Here is a 25,958-nt window from a genome sequence, read left to right on the forward strand (position 1 = left end):
CATCCAGTGAAGTAGGTACTATTATTATTATTCCCATTTAACAGGGAGGAAGAAAGGGGCTTAGAGAGGCCACAGAATGGAGTTGCAGAATGAGGATTTGAACTCAACTTTCTTAGGCTCTAAACTGTCAACAGTGTTTTACTGGACCCAATGGGGATAACCACACCTCTTTTGTGCTTCAGAAGCCCGTTGTGCTTACCCTTAAGGAGCTGTGGTAATAATTATAAAAGTTATGATTACTAATGTTTAACCACTTACTATGTGCCAAGGATTCTGATAGTCTCTCATACGTTTAACCTCTTCATTATTTCTATTTTTTTAGACAAACAAATGGAAAGTAGGAGGTCTCAAGTTACACAGTTAGCAAAGAGTAGAACAGGGATTTAAATCCATGTGGTCTGTGGGGTGTCTGAGTGGCTCAGTTGGTTAAGCATCTGACTCCTGGCCTCAGCTCAAGTCTTGATCTCAGGGTTGTGCCCCATGTTGGGCTTCACGTGGAGCCTACTTAAAAATAAAAAAAAAAAATTAAAAAAAATTTAAAAAAATATATATATATATGACATATAATATATAAATAAATCCATGCTGTCTAATTCAAAAAGTCACAGTCTTACCTTATCCTCTCTCTCAGCCCAAAGTCTAGAATAAGGCAGTGGGCAACAAATGTTTAAGTGAAGTACGAATAGGCATCATTATCATGTAGATGATGCTTACAGCCATAGGAATGAATGAGCCAAACTTAGACTGTACAGAAAGGACAGAAAGGTCACAGGACTGAGTTTGGGGGAGTGCACATTTAAAGCAGTGGGTCTCAGGGTGCCTGGGTGGCTCAGTCGGTTAAGCATCCAACTTTGGTCATGATCTCGCAGCTTGTGAGTTGGAGCCCCGCGTCAGGCTCTGTGCTAACAGCTTGGATCCTGCTTTGGATTCGGTCTCCCTCTCTCTCTGGCCCTCCCCTGCTTGCTTGTGCTCTGTCTCTGTCTCTCTCTCTCAAAACAAAAAAAATTAAATAAACATTTTTAAAATTTTTAATAAAATAAAATAAAGCAGTGGGTCTTGGTGAAGGCAGTTTTGTCTCCAGGGGGCATCTGACAACATCTGGAAAATTTCTGGATTATCACAATTGGTGTCTGGGAGGGTGCTACTGGTCTTCAGTGGGTAGAAGCCAGGGACGCTGCTAAACACCCTTCAATGCACAGGACAGCTGCCTGCAACAAAGAATTATCTGACCCCAAATGTAAACAGTGCCAAGTCTGAGAAACAGATTTACAGGCCAGGTAGAGAAAAGAAGCAAACAAAGCCACGGCCAGAGCCAGAAAGAAAAATAAATAAAACTGGGAAGACACAAGAGGAGAGTGTTTTAGGAAACAGCAAGTGGTTAGCCCTCTCTGACGTTGAAGGATATATAAGGAGATGATGGAGAAGGGTCTTCTGACAACATGGAGACCACTGAAGAAGCTGGAAGAACCAGTTCAGTGGAGTAACAGGGCTAAATCTAGGCTGAAGGGGTTAAGAAGTGAATGGATGGTGAAGATGGAAGAAAAACTATGCGTAGACATCACTGTCTTGAGATATTTGGCTCTGAAGTGGGGGTTTTTAATGATAGGAGATGTTAGAGGCACTGCCTCCTCCCCAGTCTGGACCCTTACCAGCCTCCTCAATGGTGCCCTGGTTCCCCCTCCTTCAGCCACTACCTCGTTTCTCTTCCCATCTTCCATTGTACCCCTGGGTTTGTCAGCCCTGCGAAAATCACATCACCTATTCACTTGGCTCCGGCAACCAGGCTCTTGAGGACTGATGGAGACAATTACAAATCTAGTCTGAAAGTTCCTCCTAGGAACGTGTGTTTTCTGTCGCTGGGCAGTCTTTCCGTTCACCTTATGGACTTCATACTTACTCCTGCCCTTGTTCCCAGCCTCTTCCAACTCTTCAGTCCTCAGCCCCATCCTGACCTCCTCTACAGATGAGCCTGCCTCTCCCTACTTGAAAAACACTTGTTGAGCACGTTTCTGGTCAAGCTGTAATCAAATGTGTCCATACACTTCTTGAAACGTGGTCTGTGAGGCACCTGTACCAGATTTACCTGGGGTGTTTCTTAAAAAATGCAGGGCTCTCTGCCCCAGCTCCTCACCCTCTTACATGCGTAGGATCAAATTCTCGGGGTCGGGACCTAGAGAGGTGCATTATAAACAAGAGCCCAGGAGATGCTGATGTTCACTACAATTTGAAAAGCAGTGTTATATATTATTTGATCTTCTCAATAATCTCGTGAGGGAGATGCTACTATTAAAGTCTGAATTATATGGAGAGCATCCTACGTGAACTCTATCACCTTCATTTCTTATTCATCAAATTGTTGTATATTTTCACCAGTTTCCTTTGCCTTTGCCCTGCCCTCAAATAAAGAAGTATGCCCCCCCACCCCCAATTAAGAGTAAGTTCTCTTTAAAATGTTGTCTTTGATCCATACTCTCCTTTCCTCTTCTGGTACTTGGATCTATCAATTGATGATAGTGGTAATTATAATAGCTATCATTTATTGATCACATAGTATGTACCAGGTACTTTGATAAGTCTTTTTTATTTAGCTCATCTAATCTTCAAACATTTCTTCTACTCCTTTCTCATTTTTTTTTTTGGTCTGGTATTCCCATTGTACCTATGTTATGCCTTTTGTAATTGTCCCACAGTTTTTCAATATTCTGAACTTTTTTTTGTCCATTCCTTTTTTTTTTTTTTTTTTTTTTTACCTTTGCATTTCAGCTTGGAACACCTCTACTGACATATCTTCAAGCTCACTGATCCTTTCCTTGGCCACGTCCAATCTACTGGTGAGTCCATCCAAGGTATTCATTACCTGTTACAGTATTTTTGGCTTCTAGCATTTTCTTTTCTTTCCTAGAGTTTCAAATTCTTTGCTTACATTACCATCTGCTCTTGCATGTTATACACTTTTTTCTTTACGGTGCTTAGCATATTATTCAGTTATTTTAAATTCCTAGTCTGATAACTCCAAAATCTCTGCCCTAAGTTTGGTTCTGCTGTTTGCTTTGTCTCTTCATGGTGTTTTTTCTTGCCTTTTAGCATGCCTTGTAATTTTCTGTTGAAAGCCAGAGATGATCTATAGGATAACAGGAACTGAGATAAATAAAATGCTAGTGTGAAGTTTCATGTTTATCTGGCTAGAAGTTAGGCTGTGTTTAACGTTTGCTGTGGTTGTAGGTGTCAGAGGTTTCAATACCCTCTAGTATTTTTATTTCTGTCTCCTCTATTATCTTTGGTTTTCTCTAGAAACTCCCTCTTAAATTGTCATTATACTGGAATCCTGTTGATGAGACAATAAGGTATTGGGAAGGGGAAGCAGTCTATAACCTTATTATTAACCTCAGATTTCTTACTGGGCCAGAGTCTCTGGCTATGATTTTCAGAAGTTTCTTAGCCTTTATTCCTCCCCTTATATGAGATAGGAAGGCTAGAGGTGGCTAGAGTTGGCTAATTGTCCTTCTCCCAGCTCAGATAAGGCTCTGGTAGTCTCCTTTGAGGGCAGATCTTATTATGGAGACTGTTCTGGATATATTTCAAAATGGTTGTTTCCCTCCCTCTGCCTGAAGCAGGAGAAAATTTTTCTCTCACCTTCACCAGGTGAGAACATGGTGGGGCTTCTAGAGGTAAAATTCACAAAAGTGTGGGGGCGCCTGGGTGGCTCAGTCAGTTAAGCCCTCGACTTCAGCTCAGGTCATGATCTCGCGGTCTGTGAGTCTGACCCCTGCATTGGGCTCTGTGCTGAAAGCTCAGAGTCTGGAGCCTGCTTCAGATTCTGGGTCTCCCTCTCTCTACCCCTTCCCCACTCATGCTCTGTCTCTCTCTCTCTGCCTCAAAAATGAACAAACATTTGGGGCGCCTGGGTGGTTCAGTCGGTTGAGCATCCGACTTTGGCTCAGGTCATGATCTCATGGTTTTTGAGTTTGAGCCCCGCGTTGGGCTCTGTGCTGTCAGCTTGGGGCCTGGAGCCTGCTTCAGATTCTGTGTCTCCCTCTCTCTCTGCTCCTTCCCTGCTCACACTCTGTCTCTCTCTCAAAAATAAATAAAGATTAAAAAAATGAACAAAAATTTAAAAAAATTTTTTTAATTCACTGAAGTGTTGAGATCCCTTAATATTGGGCTCCAAGGGGTTTAACTCTCAAGGTAGTCTATACTCAGCCTCTAGCTATCTGTCAGTGACCATTTAAGTGTCCCCATCAGTTACTGTCTCCAGCAACTTCTGCTCCTGATAAGCTATGATTCTCAGTAGCCCCTGTCTCTCCAGGTTGGGGGCAAGGAGGGGGCCGTTTGTCTTGTGTCCTCAATTCACTGATGGATATAATTAGAGTTCTTGATTTTCAATTTTTCAGCTTCTTTCTTGTGAGGACAGGAGTGGACTTCCAAGCTCTTTCTATGTCAAAGCAGAAACTGGAGATCCTTATCTAATCTTTACAACTCTCCAAGTTAGTATTTTTCCAAACTGACAGGCAAGGAAACTGAAGCTTAGCAAGGTTAAATTAAGTGGCCCAAACTTATGCAGTCAGTGAGGGGGTGAGTGGCTATGTTGCCACAAAGATGATAACATTAAATTGGGATTCAGGCAAGGTCCTGTACTAGGAAGCCAGAAAGGCATCTGTACAAGTATAGGCTGCTTTGGAAAGAGGCTAGGAGGTGTGTATAAGCGTGTGTGTCCTCATATAGACGCATATGAAGAAACCCTGGGATGTCAGCTGACTTTGAGAAGGAAAGGGGTGAAAAGTTGGTTCCAGAATCCTTGTCTTTACCATACCATCAGTGTCATTCCATTGTCAAAAAGAACAACTTATTTTAGGGCTGAATTTAAAAAGGCACACCTAAGAAATTGAAAGCTGTTTATTAAATGCCTACTATGTGCCAGGCACTGTGACAGTACGGAACAGATACAGTGCTTAACAAAGCAGTGTCCCTACTTTCATGGAGTTGATATTGTAGTGAGGAAAACTAGCTAGTAACCCACAAGTTATAACAGGTCAGATGGTGATAAGTCAAATAAAGAGAACTAAAGCAGGATAAATGGGATTGAGTGATACAGGTATTGTTTTATAAGATGTGGTCAGAAATGGATGCTTTGACAAAAATGACCTTTGAGGGGCACCCGGGGTAGCTCAGTCGGTTGAGTTGGACTTCGGCTCAGGTCATGATCTCATGGTTCGTGAGTTCAAGCCCCACATCGGGCTCTGTGCTGACACCTCAGAGCCTGGAGCCTGCTTCAGATTCTGCATCTCCCTCTCTCTCTCCCTCTCTCTCTTCCCCTCCCCTGGTCATGTTCTATCTATCTCTCTCAAAATAAATAAAAACATTTTAAAAATGTAAAAAAAAAAAAAAAAGGTAACTACACAAGAATGGGACTTGTAAATTGTGGTTTAGTAACCATGTGGTAAATGATGGGGACTCCCTCTAGCCAATACCCTGGTCTCCCACAAACAAAGGATTGTGGAACTTCAGGTATCAGCTGGGGTCAAATGGAGGGACAGTTTTGTGTCCAAGGGGGCACACAAAGAATAACTTGGCAAAGGTTATACATACTTTCTAAAAGTAAGCTCTGAGTCAGGCTCCTACTCAAATTCCTACTTGATCAGGTGTGACAGAAAGTGTTTTAATATACATCAAGAGCCTAAAAAGTATCTGGTACAGAAACTTTGGGTTCTATCCATGAATATGATTTAAAATATAGAAAAGCAATGTTCAGGGGCACCTGGGTGGCTTAGTTGGTTAAGCATCCGACTTAGGTTCAGGTCACGATCTTCCAGTTCATGAGATCAAGCCCCCAACTGGGCTGTCTTCTATCAGCACAGAGCCTGCTTGAGACCCTCTGTTCCCTTCTCTTTCTGCCTCTACCCTGCTCATCCTCTCTCTCTCAAAAATAAACATTAAAAAAAAAAAAGCAATGTTCGTAGGGCAGGGATTTTTGTCTGTTTGATCATAGCTGTATTCTCACAGCTTAGAACATGCCTGTACAAGCTAGTGTTAATAAATATTTGTTGAACAAATAAATAAATAAATAAATGAAAAGGGTTTTCTTTACAAAAATTATTTATAATATTTTAAAAATTTACCTAAATTTCCTTCAATAGGCTACTGTTTAAATAAACTATGATCCATTCACTCTCTGGATTTAACTCTATTTTATTTATTTTTTATTATTTTTTTAACTCTGTTTTAAAAAGCAAACAGATGGCTTAAATGTTTGTAACACCAGAATTAAAATCTAGCCCATAAAGTAATTAGATCTGGAATGGAGACTCAGTATTTTCATTTAAAAAAAATTTTTTTTTCAACGTTTATTTATTTTTGGGACAGAGAGAGACAGAGCATGAACGGGGGAGGGGCAGAGAGAGAGGGAGACACAGAATCGGAAACAGGCTCCAGGCTCTGAGCCATCAGCCCAGAGCCCGACGCAGGGCTCGAACTCACGGACCGCGAGATCGTGACCTGGCTGAAGTCGGACGCTTAACCGACTGCACCACCCAGGCGCCCCAGTATTTTCATTTTAAAGATGAGGGGACTGTAAGGCCACACAGTGACTTATTGGCATTTTTAAGCTACTTAATACATAAATTATGAAAATTCTTTTGAAGAGGATACAAACAAATGGAAAGATATGGAATAATTCATGTAGTGAAAAATTTCCATACTATCTAAAGCAATCTTCAGATTCAATGCAATCTCTATCAAAATACCAACAGCATTTTTTACAGAACTAGGACAAATAATACTAAAACTTGTATGGAATCACCAAAAAAAAAAAACCCTAATAGGCAAAGCAATCTTGAGAAGTAAAAACAAAGTTGGAGGTAGCACAATCACAGATTTTAAGATATATTGCAAAGCTGTAGTAATCCAAACAGTATGGTACTGGCACAAAAACAGACATAGATCAAGGAACATGATAGAGAGCCCAGAAATAAATCCATGCTTATATGGCCAATTGATATATGACAAAGGAGGCAAGGATATACAATGGGGAAAGACCAGTCTCTTTGATAAATAGTGCTGGGAAAACTGGACAACTATATACAAAAGAATGAAAATGGACCACTTTCTTTTACCATACACAAAACTAAACTCAAAATGGATTAAAGACCTAAATGTAAGACATGAAACCATAAATTCCCTAGAAGAAAACATAGGCAGTAATTTCTTTGACATTGGCCACAGAAAAATTTTTTAGAGATGTCTCCTCAGGCAAGGGAAACAAAAGCAAAAGAAAATTATGAAAACTATTCCAAATAAAAAACTTTTGGACCACAAATGAAACCATCAACAAAATGAAAAGGCAACCTACTGAATGGGAGAAGATATTTATAAATGATATGTATGACGAGGGGTTAATTCCAAAATATATAAAGAACTTACAAAACTGAACACCAAAATACAAATAATCTGATTAAAAATGGGCAGAAGACAGGGGTGCCTGGGGGGCTCAGTTGATGAAGTATCTGACTCTTGATTTTGGCTCAGGTCACGATCTCATGGTTCATGAGTTCAAGCCCCACATCAGGCTGAGAGCGCAGAGCCTGCTTAGGATTCTCTCTCCCTCTCTCTCTCTCTCCCCCTGCCCTGCTCTTTCTCTCTCATGCTCTTTCTCTCTCTCGAATAAATAAATAAACTTAAAAAATGGGCAGAAGACCTAAATAGACATTTTTCCAGAGAAGGCATACAAATGAAAATATGCTCAACATCCCTCATCATCAGGGAAATGCAAATCAGAACCACAACGAGATAACACCTCACACCTGTCACAATGGCTAAAATCGACCATACAAGAAACAACACGTGTTGGCAAGGATGTGGAGAAAGGGGAACCCTTTGCACTGTTGGTGGGAATACAAACTGGTGCAGCCACTGTGAAAAACAGCATGGAGGTTCCTCAAAAAATTAAAAATAGAGGGGTATCTGGGTGGTTCAGTCGGTTGAGCGTCCAGCTTCGGCTCAGGTCATGATCTCGCAGTCGGTGAGTTCGAGCCCCACATCGGGCTCTGTGCTGACAGCTTAGAACCTAGAGCCTGCTTTGGATTCTGTGTCTCCCTCTCTATCTGCCCCTCCCTCACTCATGCTCTGTCTCTCTCTCTCTGTCTCAAAAATAAATGTTAAAAAAATTTTTTTTAATTAAGAATAGAAATACCATATGATTCAGTAATTCCACTACTGGGTATTTACCCCAAGAAAACAAAAAACACTAATTTGAAAAGATATCTGCACCCCTATGTTTATTGCAGCATTATTTACAAGAGTGAAGATGTGGGAGCAACCCGTGTCTATCGATGGATGGAAGGATGGGTGGATGAAGAAGACGTGGCATCCGTACATACAATAGAATATTGCTCAGCCATAGAAAAGGATGAGATCTTGCCATTTGTGAGAACACAGGTGGGCCTAGAAGGTATCACAATTCAGCCAGACAAATACCATGTGATTTCGCTTCCATGTGGAATCTAAAACACAAAACAAATGAATACACAAACAAGAGGCAGAAACATAGATAAATATAAAGAACAAAATACTAATATAAAGAACATAAATATATAACTACAAAGAACAAACTGATGGTTCTCAGAGGGGAGCAGGGTGGGAGGATGGACAAAATGGATGAAGGATAGTGGGAGACGCAGGCTTCCAGTTATGGAATAAGTCACAGGGATGACAGGGATAGCATAGGGAATATAGTCAATGATATTGTAATAGTGTTATATGAGGACAGATGGTGGCTACACTTGTAGGGAGCAGAGCATAACGTATATAGTTATCAAATCACTATGTTGTACACCTGGAACTGGTGTAACATTGTGTGTCAACTACACTTCCATTTAAAAAAATGGAAAAATAAAAACTTAGAAGCGAAAAACAAAGATGAGGGGATTACAAGGCCACGCCATGACTTACTGGCATTTTCCATCTACTTGACACGTACCTGATAAAAGTTCTTTGGAGGCAATAAGAGTTACAGGCTGTCTGCTAAACAATTCTATGACGTACTTGAAAATGATTTCTAGACCTTTCAGAAATAGATGGGAAAACAATACTAGTTCCCATGCAAGAAAGCATGAGACCAACGAATGCCCGCAAACGAGGGCCAAAAATTCCAGCAGCAAGTCGTCCATCAATTTGGGAAACATTTATCAACTGGCCAGAGTGCCAAGCCTTGGGGAAGCCGTGGGAATACGGAGATGGCCATGGCCCAGATTTCCGTCTCTTTGCAGAATCTCGTTGGCGAACAGGGATTTAACACATTAAGCCACAGTGTGTGAAGGACTGAATAAAGGATGTGCCAAGTGTGAGAGAGCGTGGAGACGGGGTAGGGGCACAGACTCCAAATGGGATGGAAGTAAGATATGGGTGTCAGGGGATGACAGCACAAGAAGGACCCTTGAGGTGATGAACCCAGTGTGCTTTCTGGAACAACCCTGAGAAGATTTTAGGAGACAAGCAGTCGATTTCAGTCTGTCCCTCCCACACTTCTGTTCCTGTAGCCACACAAGATGCTGAACAGAGAAAATGGCACAGAGTCTGTCCTCACGTTTCCATCCTCGCTCCCCACCATTTATGGCTCTGTGCCCTTTGTCACAGTTTCCTTTTCCCTCGGTATTACCTGGCGTGCGTGATGGGGACGAGAACAGTGCCCACCTCATGGGATGGGTCAGAAACTGACAGGAAATTAGTAGATTGGTTTATTTATGTGACACGTGTTTACTGAGTGCCTGTTGTGTGGCAGGCATTGTACCCAGCACTGGGGACGAAAGAAATGGACTGTCCTGTTTTCATGGAACCTACAGCTAAGAGGGAGAGCATTAAATAAACAACTAGACTACTTCATACCTGGAGGTGATAGTTGTGGTTTCCTCTGTCTGCTCATCGCTCCCCCCTCCCCGGCATTTGTCTTTCTCAAAGTATAATTTGAACCCATTTTTGGTTAAACTGCTATGTGGGAGAAGGTCACAAAGCCAGTAATGGAGCCCAGCCAACCACCTAGCACCCTCAGGGACCAGCGTTTTATTTTTATTTACTGGGTATGATGTATCCAGAAACAGTGAAGTTTTCCCATTTTACTTTATAGACTTCCCAATCATATTACAATGAAGATAGAAAGAATTAGACAAGCCTGTCCCTCCCCTCACTTGGGGGTCGAAAAGACAGCTGGTTGGTTATACCGAAGGTGGGATATCTGCTCATGTCTACAGAGGGACGGGGTTTGTGATTCACTGGCCACAGAGACGTGGAAAGGGCACCCTACTAAGCTTCCGGCTCAGAAGGAAGAGACATTGATTGAGGGTCCATTACATCCCGACACCATCTGGGGAATTTTACATAAAGTAGCTCATCTGATTCTCAAAATAACCTTTCTCATCCCTACTTTATAGATGAAGGAGCTACGAGTCAAAGAAATTAAGTGACTTCTTCACCCAGCTGGTGGAGGCAGAATTTGAGCCTGGGCCCGCTGACTCTGAAACCACGTTCTTTCCGCACACCCAACGTATATTCTAACTAGACAAGTTAAGCTAGAATTGGAAGAAATAATGAGATAAAGAATCCTTTTTGAGGAAGAAAATCAGCCTAGGAACAGGAATGCTTTCTCCTGTCATAATAATCCATGTGCCTACCAGTGACACTGTCTAATTCCAAATGTCCCCTTTTAGAAATAGAGGAGCTAATATATACATGCACACATGTGTGCGTGTGTGTGTGCAGAGAGAAAGAGAGGGAGGGAGACATTAGTTCAACCCTGTAATGTAATTCTTGAAATTGATAATAGGGAAATGGTCACAGATGTTAACAATGATTTATGTGTTGTGTTCATTGCAGTGGGTTTTTTTTTTTTTTTTTATAACGAAAGAGGAAAAATGAAAACAACTGGAACCTATCGTGCCCAACAACAGAGGAATGGTGGAATAAATTATAATTCAACGGAATAGTGGAGTATTATAAAGTCATTAAAATTCATGCTGTGGAATAATGTTTAATTGTATTGAAATATACTCATAATATAATGTTCATTAAAAATAAAAGAGGTCATAAGATCCTATATATAGTTTGGTTCCAATATTTGTTGAGCAACTACATATACGCATATATATTTAAAATCTGGAAGGAAATGTACCCAAATGTTAATAGTGATTATCTCTATGTTATAAGAGGACATTTTTTATTTCGTCTTCACCACCCTCTGTATTTATCCTTTTCTGTATTTTCCAACACAAAACAAGGGTGTGTGCTCTGCTGTTCCTCCCCATAGAGCATCTGGTTCTCAGACTCAGGGCTTGCTTGCTTGGAAGGAAACTGCTTTTCATCCTTCCTGGTAGCAGGCACCAGAGATCGGGGCTGTAGCAGCCTGAGGACCCCATGTGTACCCCAGGCACTCACAAGGCAAGCTGCTTCTCACTCTCCTTACAAATGATTTCAGATGGGAATTAAAAAAAAGAAAACGAAGTATCGAACAAGAGGTCCTGCCATTGCCTTTAAAATGTGTTCTTTTGATGGTTCTCTTAGGATCACATCTTCACAGAGGCATTTTACCCTGAGTGAATTCCTGAAGAGAAGGGGCTGGCCATAACATGTCTTTTATCCCCTAGTTCGTTCATTCGTTCGTCCGTCCGTTCATCCGTTCGTTCGTTCGTTCATTCATTCATTCATTCATTCATATAAGAAAACTTACTGTGTCTCTGCTGGGCTCTATGCACTAATCAAAGAAGATGCAGTGAAACATTAAGTAGGGAAAGTTTTAAAATAGAGGTCTGAGGAAACAGTAGAGTGGACTTCACACATACCCTTCATTGTCACCCCCCGTGCACCTGTAAGCTTGAACCACCCAAAGAGACAACTCAAAGTAATCACCTCTATGAACGTCTTTTCTCTCCTCTCAAATCAGCAATCCCTCCTCACTTCCTGAAAATGACTGTTTTCTTATTGTCACACATGCAGCAATTCTAGTGCCTAGCATGTTGCAAAAACAGTCCTTTCTATATCGTTCTTATCTGCCTGCCGAACGTGCTGCCGTAAATGAAAGTCTCTCTTCTTGTGCATGTGCAATTGGCTTACTCTGTGTCACATGCAGGAAACGATAGAATTTCCCTAGGGTAAACAAATGAGTCCACCCCAATATCTAAACAAGTAAATATCTAGGTGCTCCAATAACCCACTTGGGATCCACCAGGGTTGGCAAGTTCTGCTGTAGATCCTGACCACCTGATACCAGGCACCAGGCCTTAATTATTCATCTCAATACGCTCAGAGCCTAGTATGTTGCCTTTCACAGCTAATGAAATGTTTCATCTCAGCTAACATTTATTGAGTGTCTACCATGTGCCAGGTATGGTGCTGGTGGCTAGAAATATACTAGTGAACAAAACACATATGATTTTGCCCTACAATTTGGTAGGTGCAGAGAAATGTTAAACAAAAACACTCTGAAGAAAAAGTACAGAGTGGTCTGAATGCTAAGGAAATATCTGAATAAACAAATGCATGAAAGAAAACGCTGTATATTTTACACTGTAATATTCGTTCACTAGAAAGGTGTATTCTATATATGAAGAAAGAGAATATTGTGAGCTCACTCAGGAGGGATTAAGAATCCCATAAGACATAGGGGGCCCGAGTGGCTCAGTCAGCTGAACATCTGACTCTTGATTATGGCTCACATCATGATCTCAGGGTCATAGGATCGAGCCCTGTGTTGGGCTCCCCACTGAGCATGAACCCTGCTTGGGGTTCTCTCTTTCTCTGTCCCTCTCCCTGACTCACATGCCCTCTTTCTCTAAAATAAATTTAAAAAATAATAATCCCACAAAACAATCTGACTCCTGTGTTCATGCACCTATGACGCGTCCTAAGACCTCATTAGCTTTTCATGGTCCTTTCTCAATAGATGACTCATTCTGAACTTACAGGCAACTAAAAACCCTAGGGTATTTTTGTTGTTGTTTGTTTAATGCGCTGCCATAAGTCCAAGTATCTCTTCTTGTACATGTGCAATTGGTTATTTGGATCTAAGTAAGTGACTTTCTGTGTTCCTCCATTAGCTTTCATCTTGCTACAGTTGGTTAATCAATTTGACCTGCCCAAGTCCTCTGATGCCTAGTCCTGATATGGGAATATATGTGTCCCTTCCCATCAGTGGGTGTGGTTACCATGATGACAAGCCCAGATCAGGCTGTTGGAAGGAGCGCTGACGGGAGTGTTATAATCACCTTTGCAATCAACATATATCAAAAACATTAAAAAGTCCACATCCTTTGTGTATGTAATTACAGTTCTGGGAATCTATTCTACCAAAATAATACCAAACAAAGAAAGGCATATGCAAAAACAAACAAAAAAAACAAAACCCAAAACCTGTTTTTACTCCATTATTTATAATAGTGAATAGCGCATTGAAAAATCCTAGTCTTTTAAGGGGCATGATTAAGTTCAGATGACCATAACAAAAGAAAGTTTTCCTACAAACTAAGAAAATTCCTAAGGATGGGCTTGCAACAGCATTTTATTTTTAGAACCTCTCTGAGCTTCTACCGTAGCTCAGGACCCATTAGATGCTAACACATATTGTTAATGAAGAGATAATGAAAATAGTTTAGAAACAGGTCATTAAGAATATGGAATAATTAGTTATTAAAAAGATACTTGTTTGTATGGTATTGACAAGGGATCTTCTCAGGCAAACAACCCTTCAGCAAACAAGACAGATAAAACCCCCTGCCTTGAGGAGCTCACAATCTAATGGAAGGGGGCAGATAATACTCAAGTCGACAAGTAAAATGGCACATCGTGTGGCAAAAAAGGCAACAGGACAAAAATTAAGTGGGGAAGGATAGGAAATCCAGCCGGGGAACTGAAGGGGAGGAGGAAGCTTCAAATAGGGGGATCCGGATGGCGTCCCTGAGAAAGGGCCATCTGAGCAGAGACCTGAAGGAAGGGGGCGATGAGCTGGACAGTTGGCTGGGCCACGAGCATTCCAGGGAGCAATTCGGTTTTAGCAATACAATTTTAAAGGATTAGTGGGTTACTTTTGTGCAGGCAGTCCAACCCCTGCATTCCTTGTCACTTTCAATTACCCATAAGTACACCCAACTCGCTCATCAAAGAGAGATTCCCCTGTCTCTCCCTTCTGGCAGCCAGAGACAGATTCCCCAGTCTGTGCCCAGGCTGCCTTGCTGGAAGCAGATGGGCAGCCCCACCCCCTTCTTCCTGGGTCTGGCCACGTGGTGAGAGCATAACCCGGTACCCTGCGGCCCCATTCCCTCCCCCACTGAGTCTAAAGGGGCATTAAAATCTACACTTGTTTGTACCTGGTGAGTCTGTATTCTCTGCGTAAGGGCTCACTCATGCAGAAGCAGAACCACACATCCTCCGAGTCACTTTCAGAACGAAGAATGTAATCTTTAACCAGATTGAAAGAGTATCAGAATTTTGTTGTTGTTAGGGTCTCGAGACTGTTGTATCTGGAGCAAAGGTGTCAACAAAGAAGTGCTTCTACAGATGTGTTAATCACTATGTATGTGTTTTGAAAATCACCGTGGTGTTTGTAGCTTCTGGTCACCTACTCGGGTTCCAACGGATGACTTTCTACTACGCCTGCTGGCAGCAGAGGTAATTTTTAAGGTGCAGTTGCACAGAGGACACTGTACTCCGGGAGGGCAGAGCCGTGCCTGTTTTTGTCACCATCGTTACCCCAGTGCCTGGCGTATAGGAGACACTGCATGAATGCCCACGAATAAGCGAGTGACTCCAAAGATGACAGCTTTGGTGGAGAGAGAAGACTTGTAGGCTGCCGTGGGAGAGGCAAGTACAGAGACCACAGGGAAGCAGGAGAGACAAGATGGCATGCGCCGTGCAAGGGGAACCCAGGTGGAGTGTGCATTTAATGTCCAAGGGCAGGGCGGGGGCGGGGAGATGAAGTGTGAGAAAATCACCGGCATGGCGTTTGTCCCTTCCCCCATGTACACGTTGGATTACTTTGGTCAATTCACTTAGCACCTTGGAGACTCAGTTCCATCCTCTGGAAAATGGTGGTAACAGTACTGACCTCACAGGGTTGCTATGAGAATTAAGTAAGATAATGCATATAAAGCTCTTGGCACAGAGACTACCACCATAAAAAAGTCATAGTAGACCCTCATATTTTCACTCAACACGTACACGTTGAGAGGCAGTGTAGAGCGTGGGGGGAGTAGGGATCTGGGGCCAGACTGCCTGAGTTTGAATCCCAGCTTTATCTCTTAGAGCTGAGCGGTCTTAAGAAAGTTACTTAATTGCTCTGTGCCACAATTCCCTCATCTGTGAAAGACAGGGTAACAGTGCTAGCTCATCGTGATGAGTTAATAAATGTAAACCACTTAGAATGGTACCTGGCACACAGGCATTATTATTGTCTGCGAGGCATTTTTTGTGTTTGTTTCTCACTTTGATTCCTCAAGGGCTGGTGGAAGCGATAGGATATATGGCAGCAGACAGATACGTTGATGTGATGATGGAGGAGTTCGTGTTGGATGGGCTGGATCTGTGCCTCATTTCAACATCGGCTCTCAAACTCGAGCAGACACTGGATTCACCCTGAGCGCTTGTTAAAACACAGGTCGCAGCCTGTGAGTGCCTCATTCAGTAGGTCTGGGTGGGACCTGAGATTTTTTATTTCTAACAAGGTCCCCCAGTGGTGCTGATGCTGCTGGTCCAGAGACCGCACTCGGAGAATCACTGCGATGCAACATGAAAGCATGTGCGAAGCTCCAAGAGAAGGAAGAAGGAGAGATGCGTAAAGAGACAGGAGTTCTGAAAAGGACTGAGTAACAGATACGAGTAGAAAGAATAATTCACTCATTTATTCATTCAGCAGACATTTACTCACTGCCCACTGTGAGCAGGGCCCTGTATTCACCGATCAGCTGAAAGGACCAAGATTTAGCTGAGTAGAAACGACAGTGGGTTGGGAAGGACTATCAGTTTATTGAATTAAAACAGAATAGCCTTTAAAGAAAGCAGCCACATCCTCCTCATCAGGCCTAACTCCACATCGTGTCTCCATTAGGTCTAACTCAGGCATCCTTTGTGTGTGTGTGGCGGTGGGGGGGGGGGGGGGGGGGGAGGGGGAGAATATACATAAAATTTACCATTCTAACCATTTAAAAATTTTTTTTTTCAACGTTTATTTATTTTTGGGACAGAGAGAGACAGAGCATGAACGGGGGAGGTGCAGAGAGAGAGGGAGACACAGAATCGGAAACAGGCTCCAGGCTCTGAGCCATCAGCCCAGAGCCCGACGCGGGGCTCGAACTCACGGACCGCGAGATCGTGACCTGGCTGAAGTCAGACGCTTAACCGACTGCGCCACCCAGGCGCCCCTCTAACCATTTTTAAATGTATAGTTCACTGACATTAAGTACACTCTATATTTTTGTGCAGCCATCACTCACCATCTATCTCCAGAATTGTTTTCATCTTCCCAAACCCAAACTCTCTGTTCGTCAAGAATTCCTTACTCCCTTCTCCCCTGTAGCCCCTGGCAACTACCATTCGACTTTCTGTTTCTCTGGATTTGACTATTCTAGGTCCTCACATAAGTGGAACCATACAGTATTTTGTCCTTTTTTGTGACTAGTTTATTTCACTTAGCACAATGTCTTCAAGGTTCATCTATGTTACATATAGCATGTGTTAGAATGTCCTTCCTTCTCAAGAATTAATATTGCACTGTATGTATACATCACATTTGTTTAGCCAAATCATCCATCAGGAGATGTTTGGGTTGTTTCTACATTTGGCTGTTGTGAATAGTGCTGCTATGAACACGGCTGTACAAATACCTATTTGAATCCCTGGTTTCAACTGTTTTGAGTATATATCTCTAAGCACCATTTTGATGTTGATTTATTTTTGAGAGAGACAGAGATAGAGTTTGGGCGGGGGAGGAGCAGAGAGAGAGGGAGACACAGAGTTGGAAGCGGGCTCCAGGCTCCGAGCTGTCAGCACAGAGCCCTATGCGGGGCTCGAACCCACGGACGGTGAGATCATGACCTGAGCCGAAGTCAGACGCCCAACCGACTGAGCCACCCAGGCGCCCCTCTAAGCACCATTTTAAAGCAGATACATTTTGTTCGGGTGGCAATTAAGGTCACTCTTCCCCCATCCCACCCTCTACCTTTTCCCCACTTAGAACTTTACCCCTCCTGACACTCAGGTACCCAGATCTCTCATCTGAATCTGATAAATCATCCACACCTCCAGGTAAATTAGCACAACAAGGACCAGGGGAATTTATTTCAATGCTTTACGGGCTGAACGCACGCATGAATCTTCCTTTCCCTATCATGACAACCCTACCGATACACTGTCCAAATACACTTGTGCCAGGAGCTTATTAGGTACTATTCAGAAACGAAACAATTTAGTCTCTGGAATCAGACATCTGGTAGAGGAACCTGAGCTTACTATTTACTAGGTGTTTACGCAAATGACTCAATCTTCCTAGTTTCAATTTCCTGATCCATAAAATAGGGATACTAGTTTCTATCCATTTGGCTGTTTGGAGAATTAAAGTAAGTACACCAATTAAATTAAAATGAGATAAACCAAAACAAGACAAAGAACTAAACCTAATAGCTGGCACACAGTAAGAACCCAGAAAATGCTGGGCATCCTTGGTATTATAACTGGGTGACTCCTTCAGATATAGGCCAAGAAGGTTCCTGCCACCTAGGTACACAGAAGAACATCACAATGAGCATGGAATTAACAGCCCTACTAGACCAGAGACCCAGAATACAAAACAATGGACATTTTTTAAAACACAGGATTCAATGGGGCACCTGAGTGGCTCCGTCAGTGAAGTGTCTGACTTTGGCTCTGGTCATGATCTAGCAGTCTGTGAGATTGGGCCCTGCATCAGGCTCTTTGCTGACAGCTCAGAGCCTGGAGCCTGCTTCAGATTCTGTGTCTCCCTCTCTCTCTGCCCTTCCCCTGCTTGTATTCTGTCTCTCTCTCTCAAAAATAAACAAACATGAAAAAAATTTTTTTTGTTTAACACAGTATTCAAAATGACAACCTGGCTACAAAGGATTAAAAGATGTCTTTAGATGGGGGAGATATTTTGGGGCAGGGCCCTCTGTGGAGCCCACAACTTATACTAGGATTCCCCAACAGTCAGCTATGGGTGTTAAGTATTTTTCTTGAGCTCTTTTTTTTTTTTTTTCTGAGTTTGCAAACGTCAGATAAAAATGGATTCTAGAACAATGGAAATTTGAGATGAGAAATGGTTGCGGCAAATTTGGCCAGGCCTCCTCCTAGGATGGGCCCAGTCCTTCTGGGACATGTTCTGACGACTGGATGGCCTTTTTCTAAACCTCTGAAAGGGGATGATGTTCCCGCCACTTCCCTTGGAAGAATATTCCACGGTGAAATATGACTCACTGTCAGGGCCCTTGCCTTTGAGATTCTCTTTCTTCTCTTGACCCACTTTCGTCTGGCCGTGCCCTTTTGTACAAAGTCAAACGCAGCCTCCCCTGGAGAAGGTTGTTCTGTGAGGACTGACATTTAAAGACCATTACCACCTCTCACACTCAGCCCTGTTCATTTAGCCAAGCAAAGCATGTTTAATTCTTTTAATCTCCTCTCATAAATCAATCTCTTCATTCCCTTAATAGTCCTTCGCCTATGCTTTGAATTCCTTCCAGTCTGGCCATCCTAAGCTCTTGTTCCGTTTATACTTGGGACTTGCCAGTCAATCACAAATGGCTCTCGGGAAAAACAGCCAGGCCCGCCAGGGCTCTAAGTGTTCTCACTGTGCTGGGCTGTCTGCAGTCCCCCAGGCACTGGGAGTCCAGAGAAGATCCCTTCCTGGTGGCCAATCCCAAAGGCCTGGAAGCAAGCTTGAGACATTTGCCACCTACACCATTATGGGTCCTTCAATCCTGGCTCATCGGATCCAAGGTCAAGGGAACTTCCCGAGAAGCTACCTCAGACACCTGTACCTCTACTGTCACTCAAGCTCCTCAGTATGTCCTTCTTTCCCCTAGCTTTTACCCACAAGGGCACGAGGGCAACAGAGGAGCCCAGAGGAGTCTTACCTGGAAGGTCCCAGCATGGTCTTCTTCCTTATCACCCTCTCTGTTCTCTTTGAGGGCAATTAATGTGAATCCTCTGAAGTAGGACGGTGGGGCAGCTGAAAGGGTTACTGTGGAGAGAGGAGAAAGCAGAGCATAAGCACAGGAATCAGCTGGCTTCCATCTGACAAATGAATGTTGGTGAGTTCTCCATCAACAAGCCAGACCTGTGGGTTGGAGGGGCAGCAGACAGTGGAAAAGCCTCATTCCTTTGAGTAGTGAACTTCTGCTCTCCACCCCGTTCCCCCTTACATTTCAGAACCTGCAAAATGCCTGAACTATGATCTCAGTTGGGCCTCCTTGAACCAACAAAGGTTTTGGTGCACTCTCTCTCCCAGTAGCCACAATTTGAAAAAGATAGTCCCTGGTCAGGGGCACCTGGGTGGCTCAGTCAGTTAAGTTTCTGACTTCAGCCCAGGTCATGATCTCACGGTTTGTGAGTTTGAGCCCTGGTTCAGGCTCTGTGCTGATAGCACAGAGCCTGGAGCCTGCTTCAGATCCTCTACTCCCTCTCTCTCTGCTGTTCCACTGCTTGCACTCTCTCTCACTCTCAAAAATAAATAAACATTAAAAAAAAAAAAAAAAGAAATCCCTGGTCAGCAACCTCAATCTTGACAGTTATCTAATGTTACACTTCCAAAAGAAATCTAGCCGCTCACAGCCCAAACTCCCTCACAAAGTCCTTTGGGGCAGAGAATGCTGTGTGTTTTCCAAAATATACTTCCTATTTCTTGTAAGCACTCAGCTAGACCACTTTCCCAGCCTCCCTTGCAGTTAGGTCTGTGTGCGTTCTGCCAAGGGAAAGCACAGATGGACGTGATGCATGCCACTTTCTGCTTGGCCCGCACAAACTTTCCACAGGATCTTCCAGTCTCCCTCTCCCACCTATGCCTGCAGAACGCAGCGGATCCAACAGAAGATCCAACAGAAGGTGTCCTGGGAGAAGACGGTGGAGCCACAAGATAGAAGAAACCAGCAACACAGAGAATCACCCACTGACCAGAAACATCCATCTTGTACTTTGCCTGAACTGGAAATAAACTTATATTGTGGGGGATTGTTTGTTACAGCAGCTGGAGTTCTATGAATCTACATCATGCTCTTCCTTCTCAAATCTACCCAGATAACTTCGTTTTCATTGAATCTAGCTCAAGGGTCTTCTCAGCAATGATGGTCACCCCTCCCTTTGTATCCCTAGCACCTGGCACAGAGCCTGATGTCTAAGAGATGCTCAATTCAAGTTTCTTGAATTTTATATAAATTGGGATTGAAATTACTGTCTGGATTAAAGTGCTAAGAGTCTGGCCTTTAAACACAGAGTTATAGACTCTTAGAGCCTTAAGCTGTCTCAAGAACCCTCCATTCCAGCCTTCTAATTTCACAGACAGGAAACAAAGACACAGAGAGGTCAACAGACACCCCAAGGCAGTAAGGGCACCCACAAGGCAGACTTAGGGCCAGACTCCTTTTCCCCCGTTTAGCATTCCACCCATGGTTACATGTATGGAGTATATCTGAGTATGGGTATTCTACAAACGTTAGGTTTTAAAATTTTAAAAATCAGGGGCGCCTGGGTGGCGCAGTCGGTTAAGCGTCCGACTTCAGCCAGGTCACGATCTCGCGGTCCGTGAGTTCGAGCCCCGCGTCAGGCTCTGGGCTGATGGCTCAGAGCCTGGAGCCTGTTTCCGATTCTGTGTCTCCCTCTCTCTCTGCCCCTCCCCCGTTCATGCTCTGTCTCTCTCTGTCCCAAAAATAAATAAACGTTAAAAAAAAAAAAATTTTTTTTTTAAATTTTAAAAATCAACTTAACATATACCATTTATGTGATTCTGAAAAGCAACCCCCTGTCAGGAAGGGACATTCTAGTCTTCTGCTTTCAGTCCTAAAAATAAAGGACCCTCAAATTCCAAAAATTAAAACACCTTTCTTGGACCATGCACCAGCAGCCCATTAGCCCCACCACAACGACATCTCAGAAAAGAACTCTGAGAACCAAAGATTGCAAATCTCATGCTATAATTGCTCAGTTCATCCCACAAAAGTAAAAGAGCATTCTGATTGGCTACTGATGTCTATCGAAAGGTCAGACAGACCTTCTTAGTAAGGAAGAAAGGGTGAGAGAAAAAGCACAGTACAAAAGAGTAAGAAAAGTAGGGTGCTCACCAGTGGCAAGCAGAAAATGATGATTATGATGTCAGAAGAAAGAGCTGAGATCTCTGAGGGACAGACAGCCCTAAAGCAGTCTGAGGGTGTCTAGAGTGGGGTGGGAAATGAACAAACAAAACCAAACAGAAACAGACTCACAGGTACAGAGAAAAATTTGGTCGTTGTCAGAGGGGAGGCGAGTGGGGGAATGGGTGAAATAGGGGAAGAAGAGGACAAGTTACAAAATCCCAGCTATAAAATAAACAAAGACATGGGAATGCAATGTACAGCATAGGGAATATAGTTAATAATATTGTAAAAACTTCATATGGTGACAGTAGCTATATTTATCATGGTGATTGCTTTGTAATGCCGAGAAATGTTGACTCACTATGCTGTGCACCTGAAACTAATATAACATTGTATGTCAACCACGCTGAAATTAAAAGCACCTATAGGTGGGCATAATAACAGCACTTACCTCAAAGTATCAGTGTGAAGCGTAAACGAATTAACACAAGGAAAGTTCTTAACAGCATGCCTGGAATATACTAGGCACTTAATAAATATTAGCCCTTATTACCAGTGATGAGATTATCACATTGCATTTTGTGGATAAGTGTTCGTCTACCTATTCATTAAGTCCTTCAAAAGCAAGAACCACATCTGAGCTCAGCACGGTGATTAGCAGAGAGTTGATAACGCAATTAAGTTTACCAAACTGTGTTCATGGACTAGTAAACTCTATATTATAAAGACGTCAGTTCTTCTCAAATTGATTTATAAATTTAGTGCAGTTAAATTAAATTCCCGTTGTGTTTTTTTTTGTGATACGGACGAGTTGATTCTGAAACATACATGAAAATGCAAAGCACCAAGAATGTCCAAGGCAATCTGAAGAAAGAAGTGAAAAGTTGGAGGGCTTGTACTACTACATACCCAGACTTATGGAGCTACGGAAATTCAGCCGGCGTACTATAGCAAGGAAAGAAAAAGAGGCCAGTTGAACTGTTTGGGGTCCAGAAAAAGTCCCACAAGTCTATGGAAACTTGCTGTGTGATTAAGGATCTCCTGCAGAGCAGTCGGGGGAAAAGATAATACCTTCAGTAAATGGTATGAGGACCACTGGGTAACTATATAGAAACAGGTGAATCTTGACCTTGCACATCATACACAGAATAAACTTCACATAGACGATAGAGCTAACTGTGAAGAATAAAACAGCAAAGATTTTAGAAGTGAGCCTAGGATAAAATATGAATGATCTTGGAGTCAGAAAGATTTTTTTTAAGCAGACATAAAAAAGAAAATAAAAACAGTGACAATAAAAGAGAAGATACATAAATGGGCTGATGTAAAAATTTTGCCCAGCAAAAGACATCATCAGGAACAAGTACGGCACAGTGTGGAAGAAGATATTTGCGACGCATATCACCATCAGTTGACTTTAATCCAAAATATATAAAAACTCTTTCAGATCAAGAAAAGAAAGACAACCCAATAGAGAAAAATAGGCACAACACATGAACTAATGCTTCGTAAAAGAAGGTGCCCAAATGGCCAAAAAGCATATGAAAAGACACTCAACCTCGTTAGTGAACAGGAAAATAAAAATTAAATCCACAATAAATTACTACTGCATTTCCACCAGATTGACTAAACGTAAAAGGATTAACAGTATCAAATGTTAACTGGAACTTTCACACACCGTTGAACCGAAAATAAGCAATTTTCACTGGAAAACTCTTTGGCAGTATTTACTGAAGCTGAACATATACAGACCCTATGATCCAGTGATGTCACTCCTAAATCAACAGGAATGCATACATATGTGTACCAAGTAACATCTATCAGGTTATAGTAACATTGTATTAGCACCCAAATGGAAACTCAGTGTCAATCATCAGAATGGATATGTAAACTGTGACATATTCGTATAATTGAATGTCCTGTAGTAATGAAAACGAACGAGTTACTGCTACATACAACAAAAGGATAAATCTTGGGGCACCTGGATGGCTCAGTCGGTGAAGCGTGCACCTTCGGCTCAGGTCACGATCTCACGGCTCGCGAGTTCAAGCCCCGCGTCGAGCTCTGTGCTAATGGCTCAGAGCCTGGAGCCTGCTTTGGACTCTGTGTCTCCTCCTCTCACTCTGTGTCTCCCCTGCTCTCACTCTGCCTCTGTCTCTGTCTCTCCCTCAAACATAAATATTTAAAAAAAAAAAACAAAGGAATAAATCTCATAAACATAATCTTGAATGAAAGAAGACATAAAATAATACAAAGGCTATGATTACATTTATATATTCGTGTGAAATCCAAAAACATACAAAGTAGGGGCACCTGGATGGCTCTGTCGGTTGAGCATCCAACTCTTGATTTCGGCTCAGGTCATGAAGCCAGGGTCATGGGATCGAGCCTGGCATCAGGCTCCTCACTGAGCATGGAGTCTGCTTGGGAGTCTCTCTCTCACCCGCTGCCCCTCTCCCCTACTCATGCTCAGTTTCTTTCTAAAATTAAAAAACAAAATTTTTTTAAAGTAATCTACGATGCCAGAGGTCAGGGCAGTGGTTACACGCGTGGCAAAGTGGAGTGAGAAGTGATTTGCAGGTGGCACAAGGAATGCCTCTGGAGTGCTGATCATGGTCTGTTTCTTGATCTCGGGCCCACTGCATGAGCATGTTCAATGTGTAGTAATTCACTAAGCAGTCCAATTTGTGAACTTTTCCATATGTAAGTTATATTCTGGTACAAATGTTATTCAGTGATGTTTCTGAATGATAAATATGCCCCTTTCTGTACATCTGTGCATTACACTTAAAGGGCTCATCATAAACTTGGTTTCCCAGAAACCAAGGAATGATGCATTCCTATAGGTTAAAAAACAAAACAAAACAAAACTAAGGTTTTCCTCTACCTCATTGTATATAACACACAGGACAGAGGCTCTGGAGTCTGAACTCAGAGTGGGGTTTCAACCTGAAATTATCACTGGTGATGACGGTATTCCGCAGTACAAGCTGAAGGAAGACAGGAGATCCCATCCCTCCAGAGGACCCCATTAATGTGACCCTCTCCTGAAAGGTACAAATGTGCAGTATGTTCTGAGTTCCAGTAATGACTGAAGATGACTGCTTGGCAATAAATAATAGAATCTTCTCTCTAATGACTCCTCCCTAGTGCCTCCCAAGAGAGGCCATTAAGAGACCCAAGAAATGCAAGAAAAATGCTGATGAAGGTTTAGGGAAAAAAAAAAAAAAAAAGACCATTCAGAGCCATCCTGTGAGCACATACAGGGAACTGGTTAAGAGCAAAGATTGTGGATTAGAACCCTAGAGCTATCATTTATTAATTACATGACCTCTGGCAAGTTATTTCACCTCCCTGTTCCCTCATTTTTAAAAGAAGCTAATGATACTGCCTTTCTTATAGGAATGTGGAGAGGATTAAATAAACATCTATCACAGCGCCTGGTACATAAAGGATTCAAGAGCCGTAAAGGATGCCGATGGCCACTGGCACTGGGGATGTTGGAGCTGAAGAAGATGATGATGAAAATGATAAAGACCAGGATGTTCAGCAGGCCGATCAACCGGCAACGGGTTTCCAAAAGCTGGTCCTCAAGGACAATGACTGAACCTCCAAAGAAAAACGCTAGCAGGTGCCAATAAAGGACCCCTGAGAGGGCTGCAAGGAAATAAAGGTCTTTGGGGATGATCCTCACAGGGTCAGGGTATGGGGAGCTCTGGGTAAGCCCTTATCGCGAACAGAGCCTTCCTTTTTCTGAATGCCTCTCACCTAATTTTAATTACACACTTATTTGTGAGTTATATGTTAAATGCTGGTCTCCCCTAATAACCTGGAAGCTCCGTGAGAGCAGAGACCAAGTCTGTCTTAAGCTGCATGGTATTTTTAGCATTTAGCATGCCTTTTCACTCACAATAAATGCTCAATAAACGCTCATTGAGTGTTTGTCCCCTTGGTCCCTCCTTCAAAGTTTCCTCCTTCAAAGCTACCATGTGTAGTATTCAGCCCCTCATCCCTTTGTTACTAAGCACTTTGTGCCCGCCCAGTGCTATGCACCTGGAGACAAAAAAAAAAAAAGATACGACCTCTCCCTCTAGGAGCATTCAGTCTAAGAGCTGGGAGGAAAAGACACATCAGCGGATATTTTTTATAACATACGATGGGTGTTATGGATATGTGGATGATTTGCTCTGGGATGCCAGAGGAGGGAGCATCTGGGTCTAACGTGGGAGTCAGTCAGAGGGGGCTTCAAGGAGGAGGTGGCATTTGAACTCCAAGTGGAGTGAGGAATAAGAGTTTGTCAAGTGGACAAGAGACTAACAGCACTCCAGGTACAGGGAAAGGCATGATGAGACAGTCTTGGCCTTGGAAACCAGAACTATTTCTGTATTTCATAAATTGCAAGCTGGAAGGGACAGGGTGATAAGAGGTCAGGGGAAGAAGGTAAGGGATAGACACTTAAAAGCCTTCAAAGCCTTGCTAAAAAGGGTGGATACCTCCCTGGAGGTGACGAGGGGGCCCTAAAGGGTTTGAGTTAGGGAATGTCATATTCAGATTTATGTTTTAGGAAGAGCAGGCTGGAAGTTGTATGATTATTGAATTACAGCCTTTCCCTGAAAACCCGTGGCAAGGGCCTCC

At 42.7% G+C, this 25,958-nt stretch overlaps 1 protein-coding gene across 4 annotated transcripts in view; it reads right to left on the bottom strand.

Annotated features, from left to right (window-relative positions):
- The window catches only part of SPON1 (spondin 1), a 261,347-nt gene that overhangs the window by 221,884 nt on the left and 13,505 nt on the right, over positions 1-25,958 (bottom strand). For all 4 annotated transcript variants that reach the window (XR_015240990.1, XR_015240989.1, XM_086677913.1 and 1 more), the window contains exon 2: positions 19,113-19,219. Coding sequence is in view for 2 of the 4 variants with exons in the window: in XM_086677913.1 (XP_086534039.1) it covers positions 19,113-19,219 (107 nt within the window). In the remaining 2 variants the exon portion in view is untranslated. The remainder of the gene's footprint in view (positions 1-19,112; positions 19,220-25,958) is intronic.

The sequence above is a fragment of the Puma concolor genome, chromosome D1 (assembly GCF_028749965.1).
Source record: "Puma concolor isolate L17-30 chromosome D1, mPumCon1.1.hap2, whole genome shotgun sequence".
In the NCBI taxonomy this organism is placed as follows: Eukaryota; Metazoa; Chordata; class Mammalia; order Carnivora; family Felidae; genus Puma; species Puma concolor.